The sequence below is a fragment of the Megascapheus bottae genome, chromosome 16 (assembly GCF_031878675.1).
Source record: "Megascapheus bottae isolate mThoBot1 chromosome 16, mThoBot2.hap1, whole genome shotgun sequence".
Taxonomy (NCBI): domain Eukaryota; kingdom Metazoa; phylum Chordata; class Mammalia; order Rodentia; family Geomyidae; genus Megascapheus; species Megascapheus bottae.
In genome coordinates this window covers 27349952-27372837 of record NC_143524.1, presented here as the reverse complement: position 1 = coordinate 27372837, position 22886 = coordinate 27349952, and the positions used below count along the sequence as shown (strand labels likewise).

At 33.8% G+C, this 22886-nt stretch overlaps 1 protein-coding gene across 1 annotated transcript in view; it reads left to right on the top strand.

Moving 5' to 3' along the window:
- Window positions 1-22517, top strand: part of Luzp2 (leucine zipper protein 2) — a 289657-nt gene extending 267140 nt beyond the window's left edge. The window contains exons 10-12 of the mRNA XM_090347985.1: window positions 5631-5723; window positions 21158-21235; window positions 21919-22517. Of these exons, the coding sequence (XP_090204111.1) occupies window positions 5631-5723; window positions 21158-21235; window positions 21919-22023 (276 nt within the window). The 3' untranslated portion in view covers window positions 22024-22517. The remainder of the gene's footprint in view (window positions 1-5630; window positions 5724-21157; window positions 21236-21918) is intronic.
- Window positions 22518-22886: the final 369 nt, after the last annotated feature.

Here is a 22886-nt window from a genome sequence, read left to right as displayed (position 1 = left end):
CTAGAGTTCATAATCCTCTGTCTCTCTATTTTATGTTATCTAAAAGTCTAAATCCTCCCTGTTCCTCTCAAAAATTCCAGTGTGCCATTTTAGACTGGTCTAGTTTTAGTTTCTACTTTCACTTCCTTTTCTGCAAAAACTAGTATTTTTTTCATTAATCATGCATTAGCCTTAAACATTTGATAATTTTTCTGGAAATTTATTAACTTCTTAAAAGTATGAAAGGATTTTCAAAAAGCATGAAAATATTCTAAAATCTTACTAAATAGGATAATAAAATCATTTGCTTTCCCTTTGGGTTAACATTACTTATTTTTAATGGGCCTCAATTTTTTTTTCAGTTATTTTTTTTTTTTTTTTGCCAGTCCTGGTATTCAAGGCCTGAGCTCTGTCCTTGGACTTTTTCAAGGCTAGAAGTCTACCAGTTGAGCCTCAGTACCACTTCTGTTTTTTTTTTCTTTTTTTAATATTTTTTATTTTAATGCATATTTGCCAGATAGAAGGTGCATTACTTCTCACACAATATGTTTTTGTCCCATTTCCCTCCCCTCACTCCTCTCTTCACTTTTCCCCTCTATTTCAAATAAAAAAGTAAATGTCTATATAATATACCAGGTAACAAAATGAAATACTGTAACAATATGAGATTAACCAAAGTGCAGCATAATAAAGAAAAACATAATACATAAAGAATAGCAATCATTCATAATTAAGCTCTTGTTTCCATGGTACCAAGGAATCAAACCTGGGTCTTTGTGCATGCTAGGCAAGCACTCTACCACTATGCCCTACTCTTGGCCTCAAATCTTTATTTTTATAACAACTAAAACAAATCTTTTCTAAGTTAACAGCTTTCAAGAAAGCTTGAGACTGAGTCTTCTACAGATGGCATTTAAAGTACAATCCATAACAGAAATTCTCTTGGTTCACTAAACATACACCTAACAACTCAAATCAAAAAGTCCTCATGAAGAATTTACACATTGTGTTACACACTACTGTACCATTTTCACAAAAAAGATTATGTTTATATCCTGTTTCTGAATTATTTTTAATAAAGTGTTCTGATTTTTTATACTAGCAATAAAAAGTGAATTTCATATTTAACATCATTTGGAGAGATGATTTAATCATGAACTAAGCTTCCTTTTTCTTTTCTTCATATTTTAGTGTTCTTTGTCAAAGGTAAATTATGAGCTTGAGTCATATTTTACTCTCATGCCTTGTCCTTACAGAAATATTATTAAATAATTAATTCCTCTTTTCCCTCCCTAAGAATCATACCAATACATTTATGAAAGAAAAGATGATTAAGGTTATCCCTAAACCATAAATAAAATTTATTATTGTCTAGGAAGGGTGTAACTAGGATAGGAGGAGCAAAAAGGACAAAAGCAGACATGACACAATGTGGAGTTCTTTAAAAACATTATTCACAGAATTTGAAGTAAGATATTCAGATCAAATATATTCAGTTTTGATCATCTGGACTTTTTCTAATCATACTATTAACAAAAGTTTCTGAACCTAGTAGACCAAAGGGAAATTTGAGTAAAATCCCAAACTAAGTTTTGTTAATAATCAAGTCAGTAATTTAGCATTGAGGGGATGATTTGTTTACTCTCATTTGAAAATTACTGTGTTATACAGAATCCCACAAGAATACTTGTTTTTCCCCTTTGCAATCATCTAACTCTGACAAGCAGAAATTGAGACTAAGAGTACAGGAATAAATAATACATAATTTCTTTGAATTCTTTAGTTCCTAGGAGCAACCATAGGGCAACCAAAGACAAATGTGTTTCCTCCATATTCCTTGTTGACATAAACAGCTATAAAATCATCATCAAAGTACATATGTTTTCTGTCTTCCCTTACAGCAAGAAACAGTAATTTTAGTAAAATTAGGAACACAGAAAATAAGGAGCCTTAATTCAGCTTTAAATATATTACAAATATGTATATATAGAGAGAGTTTTTCACCAAATTGCAAGCATGAAGAAAGATACAAAAATAAAAGTAGAACAAAGAGAAAGATTGTTCATTTAACTTTTTAAAATTTTTATTTTATTGCTATGATAATATATAGAGAGGTTATGGGCACAGTTACAGTAATGTAATAAGTACATTAGTTCTCTGATTGACTTTGAACCTCCGGGTTCACAAAATTCTCTCACTTCACTGAGCCTCCTGTTTAGGTGGATCTTGGCAGCTGAATACAACAGAACTGTAAGTCCTGGGTTCTGATGCTGTCTTTTTACTCCTGGGCATATGACTATTTCACTTCTATCTCTCTACCTCAGTCTCCATATGGATTTCACTTCTGTATAACTTTAGATTATCTGTTTGTATTATAGAGTCTCTATTATGGCACGTTGTATGTACAAAATTGTCCACATGGCATGGATTGATTTATATCTTTTCTTGTATGCGAGTCTAGTTTTGGAGATAAGTAAGTACTTCATGGAAGGAATGGGCTAAATTTATACTTAATATATGTCTATGTACACATATACCTAAAATATATAGATATATATGCATATATGTATATATGTGCATATATGTATATGTATAAATCAGATAGATATATTTTACTTATATACACATATTATATATTTAGCTACATTTTAGAAATATATTGAACCAAGATAAAGTTTCTATCATTAAATAATAACATTGAACATTATTAGCTGATTTGTTCTCCTTTAGTTCTTATTCATAACCACCTTCCATGCCCCCACTGGCTTTTGGTTATCAAACATAACTTATGAGATTGATTTCTTGCATTCTTCTGGAATTTCTGGATATGTATACTTATATATATACAAAATGATATTAAGCATAAATTTATAGCTATATTATTATGAATGATGTCCTTTGGTACTGCAGTAAGAGATCAAAATGTCAAGGGGAAGGCATAAATGTGAAGCCTGAATTCCAGTGCAGCGATGGGGATAAAACCTCACTGGAACCTATTAAAATAATTAAATCCAAAAAATTGAGGTTAAGAGGGAATGCTGGTAGAACTCAACTTTGCCACTTGTATCCCTCCACCATTAAAGGACAATTCTAAGGCTGGAACTCTAAGTGAACATGAATACTATGATCATTTCAAGCTTAAATACATAGGATGTACATTACATGACAGAAAAGTCATCCTTCAGAAATAAACCAGCACTCATTAAGAAGTTAAAGGAAATGATAATTCCTGAAGAGCACATAGATGCTCTCAGTTCTAAAATAATGCAACTGCAGCATTTATGCATTTATTGAGTGATATTGTAGCTGAAAGCAAGTGAAAATTTCCTCTTTTGGAAATATTTTTCCAGCTATGCACATATCCATACCTTTTTACCAATATTTACTTAAAATTCCTATTTTCATTTTACACTAAAATATATTGTAAGCCAACAAAAATAATAGCAAGTAAAAATATATGGGCTAGTTTTGAAAGATGCAACGGATGAATAAGAAAAGTTATCTTTCCTTTGGGAGCTCCTAGGCTATTATTAACCCATGTATTCTTAGTGTCAAGAAGATTAATGTTTATTGAGAAATTATCTATATGGCCCAGAATTCTAAACTGCATAACTCATTAAACAGGAAACAGGTATTTTCCAAATTCGGTAACATTTATACCTGAAAATGACATATAGAAAGCAAAACTAACATCAATATTTTATATTAGATTTTTAAACAGAACAAGTGATATAATTGTGACTATGCAAAATATTACTGCATGGAAATACTGCCAAACAGAAAGAACATATATGGAAATAAACTTAGTTATTGCTACAGCAATAACCTCTTCCCATTTCTTCAGAGCCACCGTAAAGGGATTTGCAAGGCAAAACTAGGACTATTTATTCAGTTATCTGATTGTTCCACAGAAACAAGGAACACTAAAATTGCTTTTTCTTCTTGTTGGTGTGATTTAATGCATTTATATTTGAGCAGATGTGGTCCTTGATATGACTGTCAGGGGAGAATCACCTTCAGAACTACCTTTTATTTATTCCCTTGCTTCTTTCAAACCCGATTCTTCAAAGTTTCTGTAAATAGCAGGTAATGGGAAGACAGGTGGAAGATATTCACTTGATTTCACCAAGAATAAATAGCTATTTTGAGTGTTGTTAACATTTTTCTTTTTCACACCACTATGGAATACTATCTGTTTAGTAGATATAGGTGTTTAAAACTGAAATCAACTTTACATCTTGGGGAGTGGGAGGAAAAGTGGGGATGACTGTTCAAAAGGGATATACTAATAACCTTATTTATGTATCTGTAACCCCTCTGTACATCACCAAGAGTAAAATCCAAAAAGCAAATGAAAAAAATAACTAGACACTGTATTGAGAATTACAGTCATCTCCCTTGCTACACTCTTGAATTTCTTGCTTTACCCTACAGAGCTTCAAATATTAATTCTGTCTTTGCTTTCTATGTATGGTCCATGTCCAATCTCTTTTTAAATAGTTTGATACTTCAGCCCAAGCTTTGTTATTATTTGCCTGATCATTTTCTGTTCTTTTCTTTATTTTCTGCCAGTAATGAGGTTTGAAATCTGGTCCCTGATTCCTGTACTAACTAAACAACACTTTACTCCTTAAGCCACAATTCTGCCTTGTTTTCCAAATATGCAACACCTCTCTCTCTCTCTCTCTCTCTCTCTCTCTCTCTCTCTCTCTCTCTCTCTCTCTCTCTCTCTCTCTCTCCTTTTTTCTCTCAGTATCTATAAAATGTTGTGCCACATTTTTATTAGTAATTTTCTTTTCTGTAAAGAACATACCACTGCTTAGGCAATGAGATAAGTGCTATTTGGTTAAGTAAAACAATTGAAAACTGAAGTTTGGATACAGTGGTCAGATCTTTCAACTTAGTCTTCTTGGGTCCCCAGTGGTTAAAAATGCCATCAATCTACTGTTATCAAAGTGTCAGACTCAGGAAACAGCATTCAGTCAATTTACTTTTTGCCTATAATATAAAAGTCCCCTTATGGTTGGATGAATGTAATACTATTCTTAAATCAGCTTTTCCCCAGTGATGCATACTAATTTCCAAGGAAAATTTTATACCTGGCTATCGTAATTCCATATGCAAGTCTTAAAATAGTCTTATTTCATTAGAACCTGGAAAGTTAAAAAAGAAACAGTAATGCTTCTGGAGAGATTTCTAGAATGTTATTTAGGACTTCCATATGTGTAAAGCAGGGCTTGCCTTGTGGTGGGTAAGGGGGCAGAATATGTTCCTCTAAAAACTTCTGAGGAGTTACAAAATGCTTTCTTTACTTATTGAAAAAAATGAGCCATACACTAATATGTGTGAGATAAACTAGGGGTTATATAAAAAGTGAATACAATATTTTGGGACCTACAGGAACCATCATCCTCAAAATAAAATCTTAGTACTTAAGACACATATATTTTTAATGGGGAAAACATTCCATTATAAATCACCAGCAAAGACTGAGCCATGATTATTTTACTTTTTTGATGCATCAGAAAAGCTCTCTGTTAGAATTTGGTGTTTCGTTCTTATTTTATTTGAGTGTAGTGCTGGCATCATATTACTTTTATAATTACTCTGTGGAACTGTGTTTCTAACTTACTAATTACTTCTCTCTCAAGCCTCAACAAAGCATCCCTGGAAACAATGACACCTCTCCAGTTGAGTCAAGAAAGGAAGAAATTCAGAACACTACTGTCTGCGGTTCTCAACATGTAAGTCCATGTTAGAACAGTTTGAAACAAGGGATAAGCATTTTGGCAATTCTAGTTCTTCCTTCCCAACTTGATTTTTTCTGCTTGAAAATAGTATCTAATATTTATGCATTGCCATTTTAAATGTAAGAAAGGAAATAATTTGATTAAAATATAGATGCTACACTAAGAAGTACAACAGGAATTGGGAGAGTAATGCACTTTTGATGTTGCAAACATCTACAGGTAAACATTAGTCCAAAAGTATGTGCAATTTTCTGGAATTCATAGGCACAGACACAAACTTCTTGAATAGAATACCAGGGTCACAATAGATTGAAGAGGGACTCGACAAATAGGATAACCTAAAAATTAAATGTTTCAGCACAGACACAGATATAGCTGCTAAAGTAGAAAGACAGCTAACCAACTGGGAAAAGATATTTACCAATAATACAACAGACAAATGTTTAATACCTAAAATCAACAGGAAACTCAAGAAACTAATTCCCCCTAAACCCAACAAACCAATTATTAAGTGAGAAAGGTAACTAAAAAGAGACTTATCAAAAGAAGTGGTAAAACTAGCAAAGAAACATATGAAAAACTGCTCATCATCCATGGTTATAAAACAAATACAAATAAAAACCACCCTTACTTCAATTAGAATGGCCAATATTCTGAACTCAGAGAACAACAAAAGCTGGCATGGTAGGGATGTGGAGAAAGAGGAACCCAACTTTACTGTAGGTGAGAATGTAAACTAGTGCAGCCACTCTGGAAGTCAGTTTGGAGGTTCCTGAAAAGACTAAATCTAGACTTTCCCTGTGACCCAGCCATACCACCCCTAGGAATCTACCCTGAGCATCATAATCCAGGATATGATAAGGACACCTGCACATCCATGTTCATCTCTGCACTATTCACAATATCCAAATGATGGAAACAACCCAGATGCCCCATTACAGGTGAATCGATACAAAAAAATGTGCCACATATATACAATGGAATTCTACATAGCCAAGCTATGTAGACAAGCTAAAATATTGGCATTCGCTGGGAAGTGGATGGAACTAGAGCAAATCATGTTGAGTGAAATAAGCCAAGACCAAAGGAACAAAAGGCCCATGGTCTTCTTGATATGTGGATATTAGATCCAAACAGTATAAGAGCCATGACTGAGTACTCAGGTACTCAAAGTAATTGACATGAATTTGGAGATATAGACAAATATATCTATAATGGGGTATATTTTATGATGATACAATATACAAAATCTCAACTTAATTTTAATTTTGTTCTTAAATTTATGTTCCAGTGATTACATATAGAGGATTCATTCTTAAATACTTGTTTGTTAAACTTGATATTTGAAATATGATGTAAAAGATCAGTGTTAATAAAAAAAGTATGTGCATTCTTACAACCACAAGTCAGAAAGTTGTTATGATGTTAAATAACATGCTAACAGAAACAGAGAGATAAAGTTTGACAGTGTCATTTGGCCGATGGAACAATCTTTGCATTACAGAGAAATCATGTTAAAGAGAGATTCTTAGCCTGCAAGTGAAGATAAGTAATAAATATGGGCAACAACACTTGCATGGATGCCCAAACTCTTGCAGTCAATCCCTAGAACTATAAAGAAAAAATAAGGTAGGACAATATAAAAGAATCCTTTTTTGTTGGATTTCAAAAAGAGAAATGTAAAGAAAAAAAAGATGAAACTAACTTGAACATTTATGTTTTACAAACTGATAATAGTGTTCTGAAATATTAATTTCTATACTATGGAGAAGGCATATACATCAATTGTGACCAGATTTAAGAAACAAACAATCCAATTATGCTGAGCAGATTTAAAGATTGTCTCTGATTCAAAATGTAGATTGTCTGCAGAAACTATTTATGCATGAAGGAAAAAAAGGTAACCAATCAACTCTCTCCCAAGGACTTTAGAAAGAATGAATTTCTCAGAAAATGTCTTCCAATCATTATGTAGAGAAACCTGCATATAAATCATAGGAATTTAGACGCAAAATCTGGCAGAAACACATAGAATAACTTCAGAAATTTTCAAAAGAAAATTTAAAAAAAATCAGAAAAGCTTAGTGTAAAGGTTCTTTTGATAGTGTGAACACATTCTTTTTTTCTATATTTTTATTGTAATTAATAGAAGGGTTACATTATATTTGCCAAATAGAAGGCGTATTACTTCACATACGTTGATACCCTTTCTCAGGTCTTGGTCCGCATTTCCCTCCCCGCCATCCCTGCCCCTCATCTTGTTTTTCCCCCTTCCCTATCCAATTTCAAATAACCAAATACAAATATATCAAATTTATCAGATAACAAAGTGAGATACTGTAACAATATGAGATAACCAAGGGACTGCAAAAGAGATGAGAGATAACATAGTACATTAAGGACAACAATCACTCAAATGGCTTTTGTTTCTATATCCTAGAGGTCCTTTCAATTAGCTTCATACTGTATGGCCTTATGTATATAGGTTTTGCTCTATTGCAAATCTCCGCTATGAGAGTCCAAAGTTTTTACTGATTATGACAAATGAGGGAAACCATTGAGCCTAGGTTCCTTTGAGTCTGGCTTACTTCACTTAATATGATTTTTTCTAAGTCTTTTCATTTCCTAACAAATGGGGCGATGTCATTCTGTCTGACAAGAGCATAGAATTCCATTGTGTACAAATACCACATCTTGTTGATCCACTCATCAACTGAGGGACATCTGGGTTGGATCCATATTTTTGCTGTGGTAAATACTGCTGCAATGAACATGATTGTGCTAGTGGAATTAGCATTTCCTTATTTCTGGACAATTGGGTAAATGCCTAATAGTGGAATTTGTGGGTAATAGGGGAGCTCTATGTTTAATCTTTTGAGGAACTGCCATACTGCTTTCCATAGTGGTTGAATGAGTTTTCACTCCCACTAACAATGTAGTAGTGATCCCTCCTGGCCACATCCCCTCCAGCATCTGTTGTTATTAGATTTCTTGATCCTGGCCATTCTAACTTGAGTTAGGTGGAATCTTAGAGTTTTTTGATTTGCATTTCTTTTATGACCAGAGATATTGAGCATTTCTTCATGTGTCTATATACCATTCTTACTTCTTCTTCAGAGAAGACTCTCTTTAAGTCTTTGGCCCATCTTTTAATGGGATGGTTGTTTCTTTGGAGATTAGTTATGGATTGATTCAATTTCTTGAGCTGTTGCTATATTTTAGATATGAGGCCTTTGTCCTTTGTGTGGTTGGTGAAGATCTTCTCCCACTCTGTAGGCTTCCTAATTAATTTATTAGCTATGTCCTTTGCCATACAAAAACTCTGCAGTTTAATGCAGTCCCACTTATCCAGCCTTTCTCTGATTTGTTGTGATTCTTGGTCCTTAATTAGAAAGTTTCAACCTGTGCCAAGGAGGCCTAGTGTATTTCCTATTCCTTCTTGTAAAGTTTTCAGTGTGAACTTTTACCTCCAGGTCTTTGATCCATTTTGGAGTTAATTCTAGTGCAGGATGACAAAGAAGTATCCAACTTTAGTTTTCTGCAGGTGCTTAAGCAGTTCTGCCAGCACCACTTGTTGAAGAGGCTATCTTTCTTCCATTCTATTTTTTGGCTCCCTTGTCACAGATTAGGTGGCCATAGATCTGTGGTTTAATATCTGGGCCCTCAGTTGTGTTCCATAGGTCTTCAGGCCTGTTCTTGTGCCAGTACCAAGCTGTTTTGATAATTATAGCTCTGTAATAGAGTCTAAATTTGGTATTGAAATTCCTCCTGCGCTGTTCTTTCTGCTAAGATGTGTTTTTTGCTATACGGGGTCTTTTATTATTCCATATGAATTTTTGGATTATCTCTTCTATGTCTTTAAAGAATGACAGTGGGATATTGATGGGTATTGCATTGAGTTTGTAAATAGCCCTTGGCAAGATTGTCATTTTCACGATGTTGATTCTTCCAGTCCAGTATCATGGAGGTTTTTTTCCTTTTCCTCAGTTCTGCTTTAATTTCCTTTTTCAGGGTTTTAAAGTTTTCATCAAAAAGGTCCTTCACATTCTTAGTTAAGATAATTCCTAGGTACTTTATTTTCTTTGAGGCTACTGCGAAAGGAGTTGCTTTCCTGATTATTGCCTCATTCCTCTCACTGTTGGCATAGAGGAAGGCAGTTGATTTTTGAGGGTTAATTTTATACCCTGATACCTTTCCAAAGTTTTTTTTTATCAGCTCAAGGAGCTTGAGAGTGGAGTCTATAGGATTCTTTAAATACCGACTCATATCATCTGCAAAGAGGGAAAATTTCACTTCTCCTTTCCCTATTTGATTCCCCTTTATGCTTGCTTCTTGCCTTATTGCTCTGGCTTGGATTCATGAGCCACTTCCTAGAAGCAGAAAATTATTAAAGTAATATAGCTAGACATCAGATCAAGTGAACATATATCTAAAATATTTATTGCGGAGTGGAAGGTGAGAGACTGTATTCTTCCCTAAGAAATTTGGTTTGAATATAAGCAGATTTTTTGCAGCATCTCAAGTTCTTTTGTTTACTTTTATGTTTTTTATATTTTTGTTTTATTGTTGGGGAGATGTACAGAGGGATTATATTTATATTCATCAGGTAGTGGGTACATTACTTCTGAAACAGTTATCCCTTCTCATGTTTTTCTCCCACTTTTCCTCCCTTCACCTCTACCCACTCATTTTTGTTTTTCCTTACCTTCCGCTTTTTAAATAAACAAATAAGCGTATATACAATATATCAGGTACCATATTCAGATCGCATAATGTTTTCAACTTTTTATTTCCAAATGCGTGAAAAGGCATGGTGCTAATTTTAAGAATATCTCTTTCTAAAATTTTAAAATAAGGTTCCCAGTGGAAAGTTTTGTGTAGTTAGCTAAGTTCCTTAAACAATTTTACTCTACTTTTTAAAAATAATTGGAACAGATGAAAATCAGATATGTCATTCTTTTGTTCCTCACTCCTTCTAGTATTGGTATCATCCAACTGTGACAATTCCTCTAGTTCAGGAAATCTATCAGTTTGGTACTGGTCCTGATTTGAGTCTGTCAAAAACCCTGTCAGAACAATCATAAAAGCTTTTTATCTAATTTGATCTTAAAGTTTTAGTTTTTGGAAGGTCACTTTCCACGAAGCTACAGTGATTGTGCAACAAGAACTCTGTGTTCACAGGGCACAAGTTTGTCACAGTGGCCATAAAATAATAGGAACAAATGAAGTGAATATTTTATAAGCAGTAGAATTTAGTAGAACTGGTAAGAACATCAGGATTCAAGTTCAAGCAGTTCTCACTTGGTTTTTAGGTTATTATGGACTAAAGAATTTTGACAAGATAATGTTGCATAGGAAATATTCCAGAACTAAACAACCAGATGACAAGGATCTTTACATATTAATTTGTTGATTTTTTAGATGATCTATTATTCAGGTCAATTTTACTAACCATGGATGGGATTTATGCCCAAAGCATCTGGGGAGCTTTATAATTTTAAGATTTTGAATAAGATCTCTCACATTCTAAATAGAATGATGCAGAATTTTTTAATTGTTGCTGAGGGTTCAGTTCCTGGTAGCAGCAGGAGATATTTAGGTATATGGCCAATTGTGAGTCATTTTTGAAGGATATCTGTTATATAAATGTTTTGTTATAATTTGTTGTAACCATTTTTGCTGTATTTAACAGTTTTAGAACCTTTATCAAGAAGGTATCAACTTGTTTTCAACTTTCATTTTAGTTTGGTTGATCTGTATTTTAATTTAATCTTTTAAGTATTTAATCTTATACCTATATTAATCTTATATTTTATTTAATTCTATATCTTCAAGGTTAATGTTTTGAAAAATGAGAAGCTAAAGTGTTGTGATTCAGCACTGCTTTTAAATATTGAGTTATTTTGAGAACATTGCCATTCTATAACAAGTGATATTTTCAGCTTGCTAATTTGAATAAGCCATCCTAATAAGTAATCCTAATTACTCAGGAAGCTGCGATCTGAGGATCACAGTTCTTGTGCCATCCCAGCTCCAAGATCCTGTAAGACTCTTATCTACAATTAACTACCAGAAGCCCAAAAGCCAGAAACCCAAAAGTGGGCTGTGGCTCAAATTGTAGATCAATAGCCTTGAGCTGAAGATCTTAGGGACAGCTCCCAGGCCCAGAGTTCAAGCCTCATGGCCAACAATATGTACATTCATACATACATACATACATACATACATACATACATACATACATACATATCACACACACACACACACACACACACACACATATTCATTCACCATCCTGCCTAGCCAGTGGTTCCTGTCTGGCCAATGGTTCCTGCTTGCTGTGTTTAAGCTGTTTAGAAGTCTGAGATTTGAGAATCATGGTCAATGTGAGACTGGGAAGAAAATTCTGTGAAACTTATATCTGCGTTTATCCAGCAAGAAAGCTAAATTAGAGGAACAATTCAATCAGTAGAGATCCCTCCATGAATAAAAAATATGAGACATAGTAAAAACCCCCAAGTTCAAGCCATGTTACAGCGCCAAACACTCAAAAAATAAAAATTAAATAAACAACACTCTGCTATAATTTTGATAGAGATGGAATCTATAGATCAAGATTCCTAATAATATTTGCTTTAATCCATGAAGACTGGTTCTGTTTCGTATGCTTAATTAAATTCATACAATCAATATTTTCTTGTTTTGTCCAATTTTTTTGAATTAATTCCTTTTTTATATAAGAAAATTTACAAATTTTAAATCAAGAAAAAGCCAAGTCAGATGACACTATCCAGGACAGATTTGTATACAAAGAATATTTCAACTAAATATAAACATGAGTGTTTGATGAAAAGTAGCTGAAATCGAGTTCAACATCAGGAGATAGCATAGCACATGACAGAATAACAAAAGTTATCATTTTTGAAGTGAGGCTGGGAAGTGAATCGGTAGGATGTAAGAGAAGAATTATCACTATTTTCAGGAATCTAAGATCCTTAGCTTGATGGTACTGTGTGTAACGATTCTGTCAGTAAATATTTAGTGAAGCATTTTGTGTTTTAATTCTGTTCATAACTGAGAGAGAAATAATATAGTCCAGAAATATTTCTAAAATATAAATTCAAATACTGACTTAGCTGTTCCCTAATATTGCCTCTCTGTGAAGTCACTTCATTTTTCAGATCCCTTATCGGTATAAAATAAACCAATGTTTTCAATTTTCAACATAGCTGAAAATCATCAGGTCAGTCAGGTTCTTCTTCCAAATAGTAATTCATCAGCAGGTTTCGGCCACTATTCAGGAATGATTGATACTTACATAACTTTCTTCTATCAGTAGTTTATAGTAAACACTTACGGCAACTTTCTTGCTTAAAGATATTATGTTATTTTTTATGTAAGTTTCAAGTATGCCAGGATGAACCACAAAATAGATGTTCATATGATTTTCTCCTCAAAAACCAAATTGCTGCTATTCATTTAAAACAAAGATGCCAACTTGGAATTAGAGACTAGGCTCAGTTTTAATTATATTTGTAGACTTATTTTACTTCCTGCTCATCCTTTATGTGAAGTTGGCAGCGTGATTTAGAAAAATGTTCTTTGGATTCCTTGATTTGGTTGGTTTTGTTCTTCTGTACACTTAAAAATTTGAAATGGATTACCAAAGGCTTAACACCATATTGGGCTATTAGTTTGTAGTATATTTAAATGACTTTAAAATTTTTGCTGGAATGTTAATATTGTATCACATTGAGAAAGCAAAGGATATACATACTCCATCCCATTTTCCTACAGCTTGCAAATGAGTCTCACATGGTTTAATAGCATATCAAGAGTCAAGCACATTGAGCTTTTCACTTTAATTTTTGCTTAGGGATTAAGACTTAGTGTTTAATGCAAATAGCTTTGCAGTATTTGTGACTCCTGTAAGTAGCAAGCATTCAATTTTTTTTAATGTGCTGAGGAAATGAAAAGCAACAATGGCTTATGTTTGGCACTGGGAACAATTTACCTCTCTCCCACATTATCCTTGCTTATGAGTCCTGACCAAAGACATCCTATAAAAGAGCAAACTATTGTTTTGGGAAATGGTAGAAGTAAATGTGCAAAAAATAATTCAAAACTTCAAGTAGAAAAGTATTACACTTTTGTTGTATTGAAATGATAGTGACTGTGATGTTAAAATTTTCTAGTTTTCTTTGATAGGCAATATTCAGTGTTTGACATTTGATGGCTTTGCTGAGTTCTTGGCTTATATATGATTCTCAGAGTAGGAGATGTAAGGCAAACCCTAGTGTAATTAGACTGAAAGTTATACCCATTGTCGTTCTGGGGCTGCACTGGATCCCACTATCTGAAAAGACTGATATAATTGGAAGTTTTTGTTATGCACCATGGTATTTCCAGAAAGAATAAACATAATTCCAGGTAAAAATTCCATTTAGTGAGGATGTGTTTTTCATATTGGGAGGAAATTTCAACATTTAGATTCTTATGAAACTTTAAATAAAACAGGCAAAAAAAAGGTGAAAGTAGCTTTGATTTAGTTCCAGAAACAACAGAGTAAGCATACATGCAATGAATAATCTCTTCTGTAAAGTAAATAAATAGCCCACATAACACAGTATTGTTTTTAATGTGTTTTGGCTAAACCACCATATCATACAAACAAAATATTGAATTGGATCTGTAATTCTTTGACTTCATGTCTTGAGTAAGACACATATGGCTTCCTCATGTTTGTTTCCGAAGAGTTTTGTTTGCAATGTATGGATTAGAGAGGGACTATGACTTGGCCCAGAGGCACAAAATAAGAGGACCTGGAAAACAGACAATTCTGCCTTTCTTATTGCTGTTGCAGCAATATATTTTAAGAATTTTAACTTCAATGTTAATAAATTGTTTAATTAAAAAATAAAATATTGTTTAGTAATCTATTTCTTATAAAAACCCAAGCACCTGTGACTCAGGCCTATAAGCCTATCTACTCAGGATGTAAGTATACAAAATATACTTATCTCCAATTAACCATAAGAAAATCAAAAGTGGTGATGTGATTCAAAGTGGTAGAAAGTTAGCTTTGAGCTGAAGAGCTCAGGGACAGGCCAAGCCCAGAGTTCAAGCCTCATGATGGATTAAAAAAATCACTCATTTACAATCATTTTTGTCTTTATAAGTTTTACCCACCCACACAATAAATATAAATACAAATAATACATAATAAATAAAAATTATTAGCATAATTGTTGATTTTTTCAGAGGAAATGCTATTAGCAATTGAAATATACATTGCCAAAAAATTCAAAGAATTGTATTGTTCAATTACTTACCAAAATACTTACATGAATATATTTTATACTAGAATTATAAGAGCACAAAATAGAGATAATATGAGAATTATAAGCATATTATATTTCATCAATAATGGAAATGAATTCATTTTACATTCTAAACTAAAAGGTATTATTATTATAATTATTTATAAATTACTGGCAGTGTAAGTTATTTGGTTTCTTTTTTGTTGTTTTGTTTTGTTTTTAGGTTTTGTTTTTTTGTTGTTGTTGTTATTGGTCATGGGACTTGAACTCTGGGGCTGGGCATTGTCCGTAAGTTTTTCAACTCAAGGATACCACCCAACCCTTGAACCACGGGGCTACTTTAGGTTTCCTGTTGGTTAACTGGAAATAAGAGTCTCATAGTATTTTTAGTGCCTGGGCTGGCATTGAACTGCGATCCTCAGATCTCAGCCTCCTGTAGCTAGGATTACAGGTGTGAGCCTCCATGCCCACCTGAGTTCTTACCATTTTCCCCCATTGTTTTAGGTCCACACAAATGAAAACTTACCTGGACATGTTAACATAAATTTTCATCCCAATTCATAGTCAGCTCAGCATCATTATAGACACAAAACCATCTTTGACTAGGTGGACATGATTTGGTATATGAATTATTAAATAACATGTATTAGGTTCTTTTTTTTCCATGTTTATTGAATTCTTTCCATCTCTGAAAAGTTTCATGAATATTATTTTCCTTATCCATTAAATGGAAAACAAGACACAAGTTGAAAAGCAGTTGAATAACAGTCCTAAAGCAACTCCTTTTTGCAATAACCTTAAAGAATACTTAGGAACTAACTTAATCAAGCAAGTAAAGACTTCTATGACAAGAAGTTTATGACAAGAAGTTTAAAACCTGAACACAGATATCAAAGCAAAACTAAGGAAGTGGAAAATGTTCCCATGATCCTCGATTTGGAGTATTAACATCATGAAAATGGCAATCCTGACAAGGGCTACCTACAAATTCACTGCAATATCCATCAATATCCCAATGTCATTCTTTAATGAAATAGAGGAAGCAATCCAAAAATTCATATGGAAAAATAAAAGATGAAGAATAGCAAAAACAACCCTTAGCAGAAGAAACAGTGCCAGAGGAATACCAATACCAAACTTCAGACTCTATTGCAGTGCTATAGTAATGAAAAACATCTTGGTACTGGATAAGAACAGGCCTGGAGGCTATTGGAATAGAACTGAAGACCAATAAATTAATGCACAGACCTACAGAGACCTAATCTTTGGTAAGGGAGCAAAAAAAAAAATAGGATGGAAGACAGACAGCATCTTCAACAAATGGTGATGGCAGAAATGGTTAAGAATCTGTAGAAAATGAAAGTTGGATCATTATCCATGTACCAGGATTAACTCCAAATGGATCAAAGCAGATACCCTCAAAACTTTACAGGAAAGAATTCGAGATACACTAGGGCTCCTCGGCAAAGGTCAAAACTTTCTTCTTTTTTAAAATATTTTTATTGTAATTAATAAAAGGCTTACATGATATTTGCCAGATAGAAGGTGCATTAATTCACATACATTGGTACCCTTTCACATGCCTTGGTCTCCATTACCCTCCCTCTCACCCCCTATCTTGGTTTTCCCCCTTCCCTATCCAATTTCAACTAACCAAATACAAATATATCCAATATATCAGATAACAAAGTGAGATACTGTAACAAAATGAGATAACCAAGGGACAGCAAAAGAGATGAGAGATAACATAGCACATTAAGGACAACAATCATTCATTATATGGCTTTTGTTTCAATATCCTGGAGGTCTTTTCAATTAGCTTCATACTATATGGCCTTATGTCTCAAGGTTTTGCTCTATTGCAAATCTCTGCTAGTGGAGCCCAAGGTTTCTACTGATTATGATAAATGAGGGAAATCATTGAGCCTAAGTTCCTTTGAGACTGGCTTACTTCACTTAATATGATTTTTTCTAAGTCTTTCCATTTCCTAACAAATGGGGCGATGTTGTTTTTTCTGACAGCAGCATAGAATTCCATTGTGTACAAATACTACGTCTTGTTGATCCATTCATCAACTGAGTGACATCTAGGTTGGTTCCATATCTTTACTATGGTGAATAGTGCTACAATGAACATTGTTGTGCTAGTGGATTTAATATGCCCTAGATTCTGGATGGTTGGGTAAATGCCAAGTAGTGGAACTGCTGGGTCGTAGGGGAGCTCTATGTTTAGCCTTTTGAGGCACTGCCATACTGCTTTCCATAGTGGTTGAATGAGTTTGCACTCCCACCAACAGTGTAGTAGTGATCCCTTCTGGCCACATCCCCTCCAGCATCTGTTGTTACTCGTTTTCCTGATCCTGGCCATTCTAACTGGAGTGAGGTGGAATCTTAGAGTTGTTTTGATTTACATTTCTTAAACTTTCTTAATAAAGGCCTAGAAACACAACAAATTAAAGAATGTTTGACAAATGGGACTGCATTAAACTGCAGAGCTTCCGTATGACAAAAGACATAGCTAGCAAGTTAAATAGAAAGCCCACAGAGTGGGAGAAGATCTTCACTAACCATACAACAGACCTATCAAAAATATACCTACAGCTCAAAAAATTGAATCTCTCAGAAACAAATCTTCAATGGAAAAATCATCCCATTAAAAGGTGGTCTAGCGACTTAAAGAGGGACTTCTCTGAAGTGGAAATAAGAATGATCAATAGACAGAAAATGCTCAACATCTGTGGCCATAAAATACATGTATATCAAAATTTTGAGTTGCACTTCACTCTAATGAGAAAGACCATCGTCACGAAATCTTTAATAACAACAGATCCTGGTAGGTATGTAGGAAGAAGGGATCACTACTACATTGCTTGTGGGAGTATAAAATCATTCAAGCACTCTGGAAAGCAGTATGAAGATTCCTCAAAAGATTATTCATAGAGCTCCCCTATGACCCAGCAATGCCATTCTTGGGCATTTACCCAATTGCCTATAAATAAGAACAAACTAAAGCTACTAGCAGAATGATGTTCATTGCAGCATTATTTACCATAGCTATGATATGGAACCAACCCAGATGCCCTTCAGTAGATGAGTGGATCAAGAAGATGTGTATTTATAAATGGAATTCTATGTTGCCATCAGAAAGAAAGACATTGTCTCATTAGTAAGGAAATGGAAAGACTTGGAAAAAATCACAGTAAAAGCCAGAAAACATAGGCTCCATTGTTTCCCTGATTTGTAATAAGTAGTATACATCTATGATTCTCCTAGCAGAGGATCACAGTAGCTCAACTATGTGCATATGGCCATATAGGATGGAGATAAGGGAAATGAACTCCAGGATATGTCAACAAAAGTTTTTTTTGTGTGTGTGTGATTGTTATTCTTAATGTATTACATAAAGTTGTTTTCTCTCTCTCATTTTCCTGTTATTTTTTATCTCATGTTGTTACTGTATCTGACTTTGCTACCTGGCATATTGTATAGATGCTTATTTGAAGTAGGGAAAGGAAGGAAAAAAACAAGGTGATTGGGAGGGGATGAGAGAGGTACAGTGGGAGAAAACCTGGGAAGGAGTAACAATGTTCAAGCAGTAATGTATCCACTAACTGATGAATGTAAACCTGCAACCCCTCTGTACATCAGCCTGACAATAAAATAAAAGTCTGAAAAATAAAATAATTATATATAAAACATTCCAACACAAGATTTATGTTTGCCAGGTACTTACAGTTTGCATTGTGAAGATAAAATATGTGGAAGTTTAAAGTATTTGTAAGAAATGTGATGCTTTGAGGCATAAAGTTAAAAAAATTAGAAATTAAGACTGTCACATTTGAAGAAGAATGATAGAATGTTTTGTGTGTGTGTTTGTATGTGTGTGTGTGTTAGATTTAACATGGGGTTGTGAGTGCAAACATAGCCATCCTTTCACAGATTCTGTAGTGTTTGACTAAGTGAATGCATAAACTGCAGGCAATTTGCTGTCACCTATTTGCACTGAAGATGCTTTACTTATTTGTTTTGATATGAGTTTTTTATGCAGCAAGGTACATGATTAAAAAATTCTACTGCAGAAAATTTTCTGGAGTTAATTGTATACTGTTGAAGTTAAGACTAAAGGATTGGCTGGTTTAATTTGAAAATCCTGTAGGGAAATAAAGGAATATACTCCATGGCTTGTGAAAGTGAGAGGAATAGCTCAGTTCAACATAACAGAGAAAAAAATAGTTCACAGCTTTTCCTTAGAAAAAGTCGTCAGTTATTACTGCTGGACAAGTTTAATATTCTGAAGCTGAAATTAGATAATCTTCAAAATATCTTGTAAATTTTGGAATACTGCATTTTTACATAGCAAATGAAGCCACGAAGTAGTACTGTTTGAAACTGTAAATCTAACTAGGCTCATGCCTGTAATCCTAAATATTCAGGAGAATAACATATGAGGAACATGGTTCAAAGTCAGCTAAGGCATTAAAGTCCATGAGACTTATCTCTAATTAACCATTAGAAAACCAGAAATTGTGCTGTAGCTCAACTGGTAGGGTGGTAGCCTTGATCTGAATAGCTCAGGGACAGCACCCAGGTCCAGAGTTCAAGTCCCAAGACCAAAAAACAAAAAACAAAAAAACCTATACACCTTTTTTATTCTGCCCTGTGTGGAAGTTGTTGAATATTTGATCAGAATATCCAGGCTTTCTAATGGACAAGTTAAACATTAAAACATCACAGAAATAATCAAATTATAAGATATATTTTAGTTTTATTTTTAGTTTTCACCTTTCCATTTTTAGTAGTGTCAATTATATGTTAAATATGATTTTGTTTTGATATCTCTCTTATGTGAGAAAGCTTTGATAATTCACCTGCAGAATTTGAGTATTAAAACTTAATTGCATCAAAGGAGCCAAGTTTTATTCTGGAGAATTTATATATATATATATATAAATATATAATATACATTATTTATATAATTGCTTTGATATTTCCTGGTAATTTCCAGGGCAGTGCAAATGACAAATCACATGCACACATAAAAGTATAAATTAAAATCCTAAAATATGTCAAACTTACTTTTAAAAGTGTGAGGTAGGAAGAAAGACAGATGGAAATGAGTACTATATCTTAAGTTTGATTAAAATTAAGAAAAAGGTCAAATTAAATACTTCTTTCAATGCCTGCTCTTTGTCTTCCTCATAACTAATAAAGCCCATAAGTCAGATGACATTTCCTTGTTAGTAAAATATGGAATATTGGTTATAGAATTATGATCATTTTAAAGATATGGATGGCATTTTCTTAGACAGATTTATGATCATATTATTTAAATAGCTCCCTAGCTTGCAATATTGATGCTCTTATAGACAGATAGATCATGGGCATGTTGAAATTTGGGGACTAGATGGATAACAGACACAGTATTTCTTTAATCTTTGGCTTTGTAACTTTTTGCCAAGAAATAAATTTCCACTGTAATGAAGCCATATTTTTTACAGTAAATGTTATCAATTTAATTTTTTTGTTGTTGGTTGTGGGGCTTGAGTTCTCAGCCTGGGCACTGTCCCTGATCTCTTCAGCTCAAGGCTACTACTGCTCTACCACTTTATCCACAGTGCCATTCCAGTTTTCTGGTGGTTAATTGGAGATAGAGTCTCTCAGACTCTTGTACCCAGGCTGGCTATGAATTGTGATCCTCAGATGTCAGCCTCCTGAGCTATGATTACAGGAGTGAGCCACTGAGCCCAGCAAAGTTAAGGTTTTATTCTGTAACTTTGTATGCTTTTAAAATAGGAATAATTTTAAGTAGTTGTACAAAGGAGTTTCAACATATCAGTCTGTGAGTGCAATAAATCTTGATCCTTGTCCACACTTTCACCATTCTCCCCCATCTGTTCTTATCGTGGCTCATTCTGTGTACAACAGAGACTCTAGATTGACCATGAAAAACTGACTGATTTGTCCTTGTGTTCCCACCCAATCTCTGCCTTGCTTCTCAGTGTACATAAAAGTGGTGAAAACATCTTACTGAGAGAGAGTCTTCATGATGTTTCTATTGCCTATGTCTAATTTAATCAATTGCCCTCTTTTCAATCCCTGCTGCTCTAGGAGGGCAAGTCCTGCTCCATGAAGCACAAAGACAACCCACCAAAAATCTCCATCACAGAGTCAGAGTCTGCCCCACAGGTATTTTATGTTGGTTCCTTTTATTTGGATTATCTAGAAAGCACTTCTCTGATCCATTAGATTTAATGCATTTTTTCCATCTTGCTCTTGATAGAGCAGGATTTGTAGTGACTGCAGGAAGAAAGTTGTTTTAAATGAGTCAACTCAACTGACTTTAGAATGGCTGATCTGCCTTCCATTAGATCTAGTAGTCTGATAATGTGGGGGTTCCTTTTTACTTCTAACTTTCCATTCAAAACAAAAGGAAACAAAATTGAACAGAAGAAAAAGCATGCATTTTTTTTATGGAATAGAGATTAAAGAAGCATTGGCAAAGTAGAGAAGGTCGAATAAAATACATAGACATCACAAAACAGACAATAAACACAACTCTAGACCTTAAATTTGAATTGTCTTTTACTGTTTGCTAATTGATGAACAATATTACATAATAACTTTAAGGGTAATTAGGAATAGATTAATCAATGTTTTATGAGTAAAAAATTTCTCAGAATAATTGCTGAGAGGAATTTTGCCTTTTATAGATAAAATATGTTTATGAAGAAGCCTTATTGAAAGACTTGTGTTACATTTGTTTATGTGTAGCTTTCAATGAGTCTTTGCTGAAATGTCTGAAACTGTTGTGCTCTAAAAAATATATTTGTTTTTATTCTTCTAATTTTCTATTTTGTGTTTTTTGACAGAAATTGCAAGTGCCTCCTTGTTCTAAATGTGATGTGAAAAAAGCACCTGAAAAACAGATAACCAACTTGGAAGGGATTCCAGCTAGGGAAGAAAAAATACTGTAAACTACCAAGAAGCCGAATCTAAAATATCCATTTGCTACTGTCTTCATACATTTTTAGACAACAGGCTTGATGGAGATACTAAGTTTCTAAGCATGTAAAATTTTTCATAACTTTATGTAACTTTCTATTCCACAAAATTTTCAAAATTTCCAGGCCAACTATGACCCACAAGCAATAACCTATTTGAAAATTAATTTCTGTATTCTTTAGTGCTTCACTGGCATCAGTAAATTGCTCAGTATAAATTGGTCTGGTTTGCTGGGAATCAGTGGTTCAGGTCTGTAATCCTAGTTACTCAGGAGGATGAAATCTGAGGATCACAGTTCAAAGGTAGCCCAGGCACAAACGTCTGGGAGAATCTTATCTCCAATAAGATACCAGAAAGCAGGAAGTGGTGTTGTGACTCAAATGGTTGAGTTCGAGCCTTGAGCTTAAGAGCTCAGGGACCATGCCCAGGACCAGAGTTCTAGCCTCATGACTCACATAAACAAACAAACAAACAAATAAATGGATCTGGTTTGAACTGAATGTTACATAACATTTATTATTTTGGGGGGGTACCTAAGCATTTCAAGGGTCTAGTCATTTAAATTTGCTGGACGATGAGTTAACATTAAATCTTTGCTATGACTTTGGCATATAGCTCTTGGTCAATAGTAGGCATTTGGAGTCAATTTCTCAAGCTGTAACTTTGATTAACTAAATATGTCCTTCATCTCACTTTATTTTTTGGTATTCTCATTATTTAGAAGTAATGATAATTATTTTGCCTAAATTATAACAATTCAATTTTTCCAGTGCTTTGATTGAATGCCTTGACTTTTGACAAAACTGATTTTTTTAAATAATGTTCTATCGACACT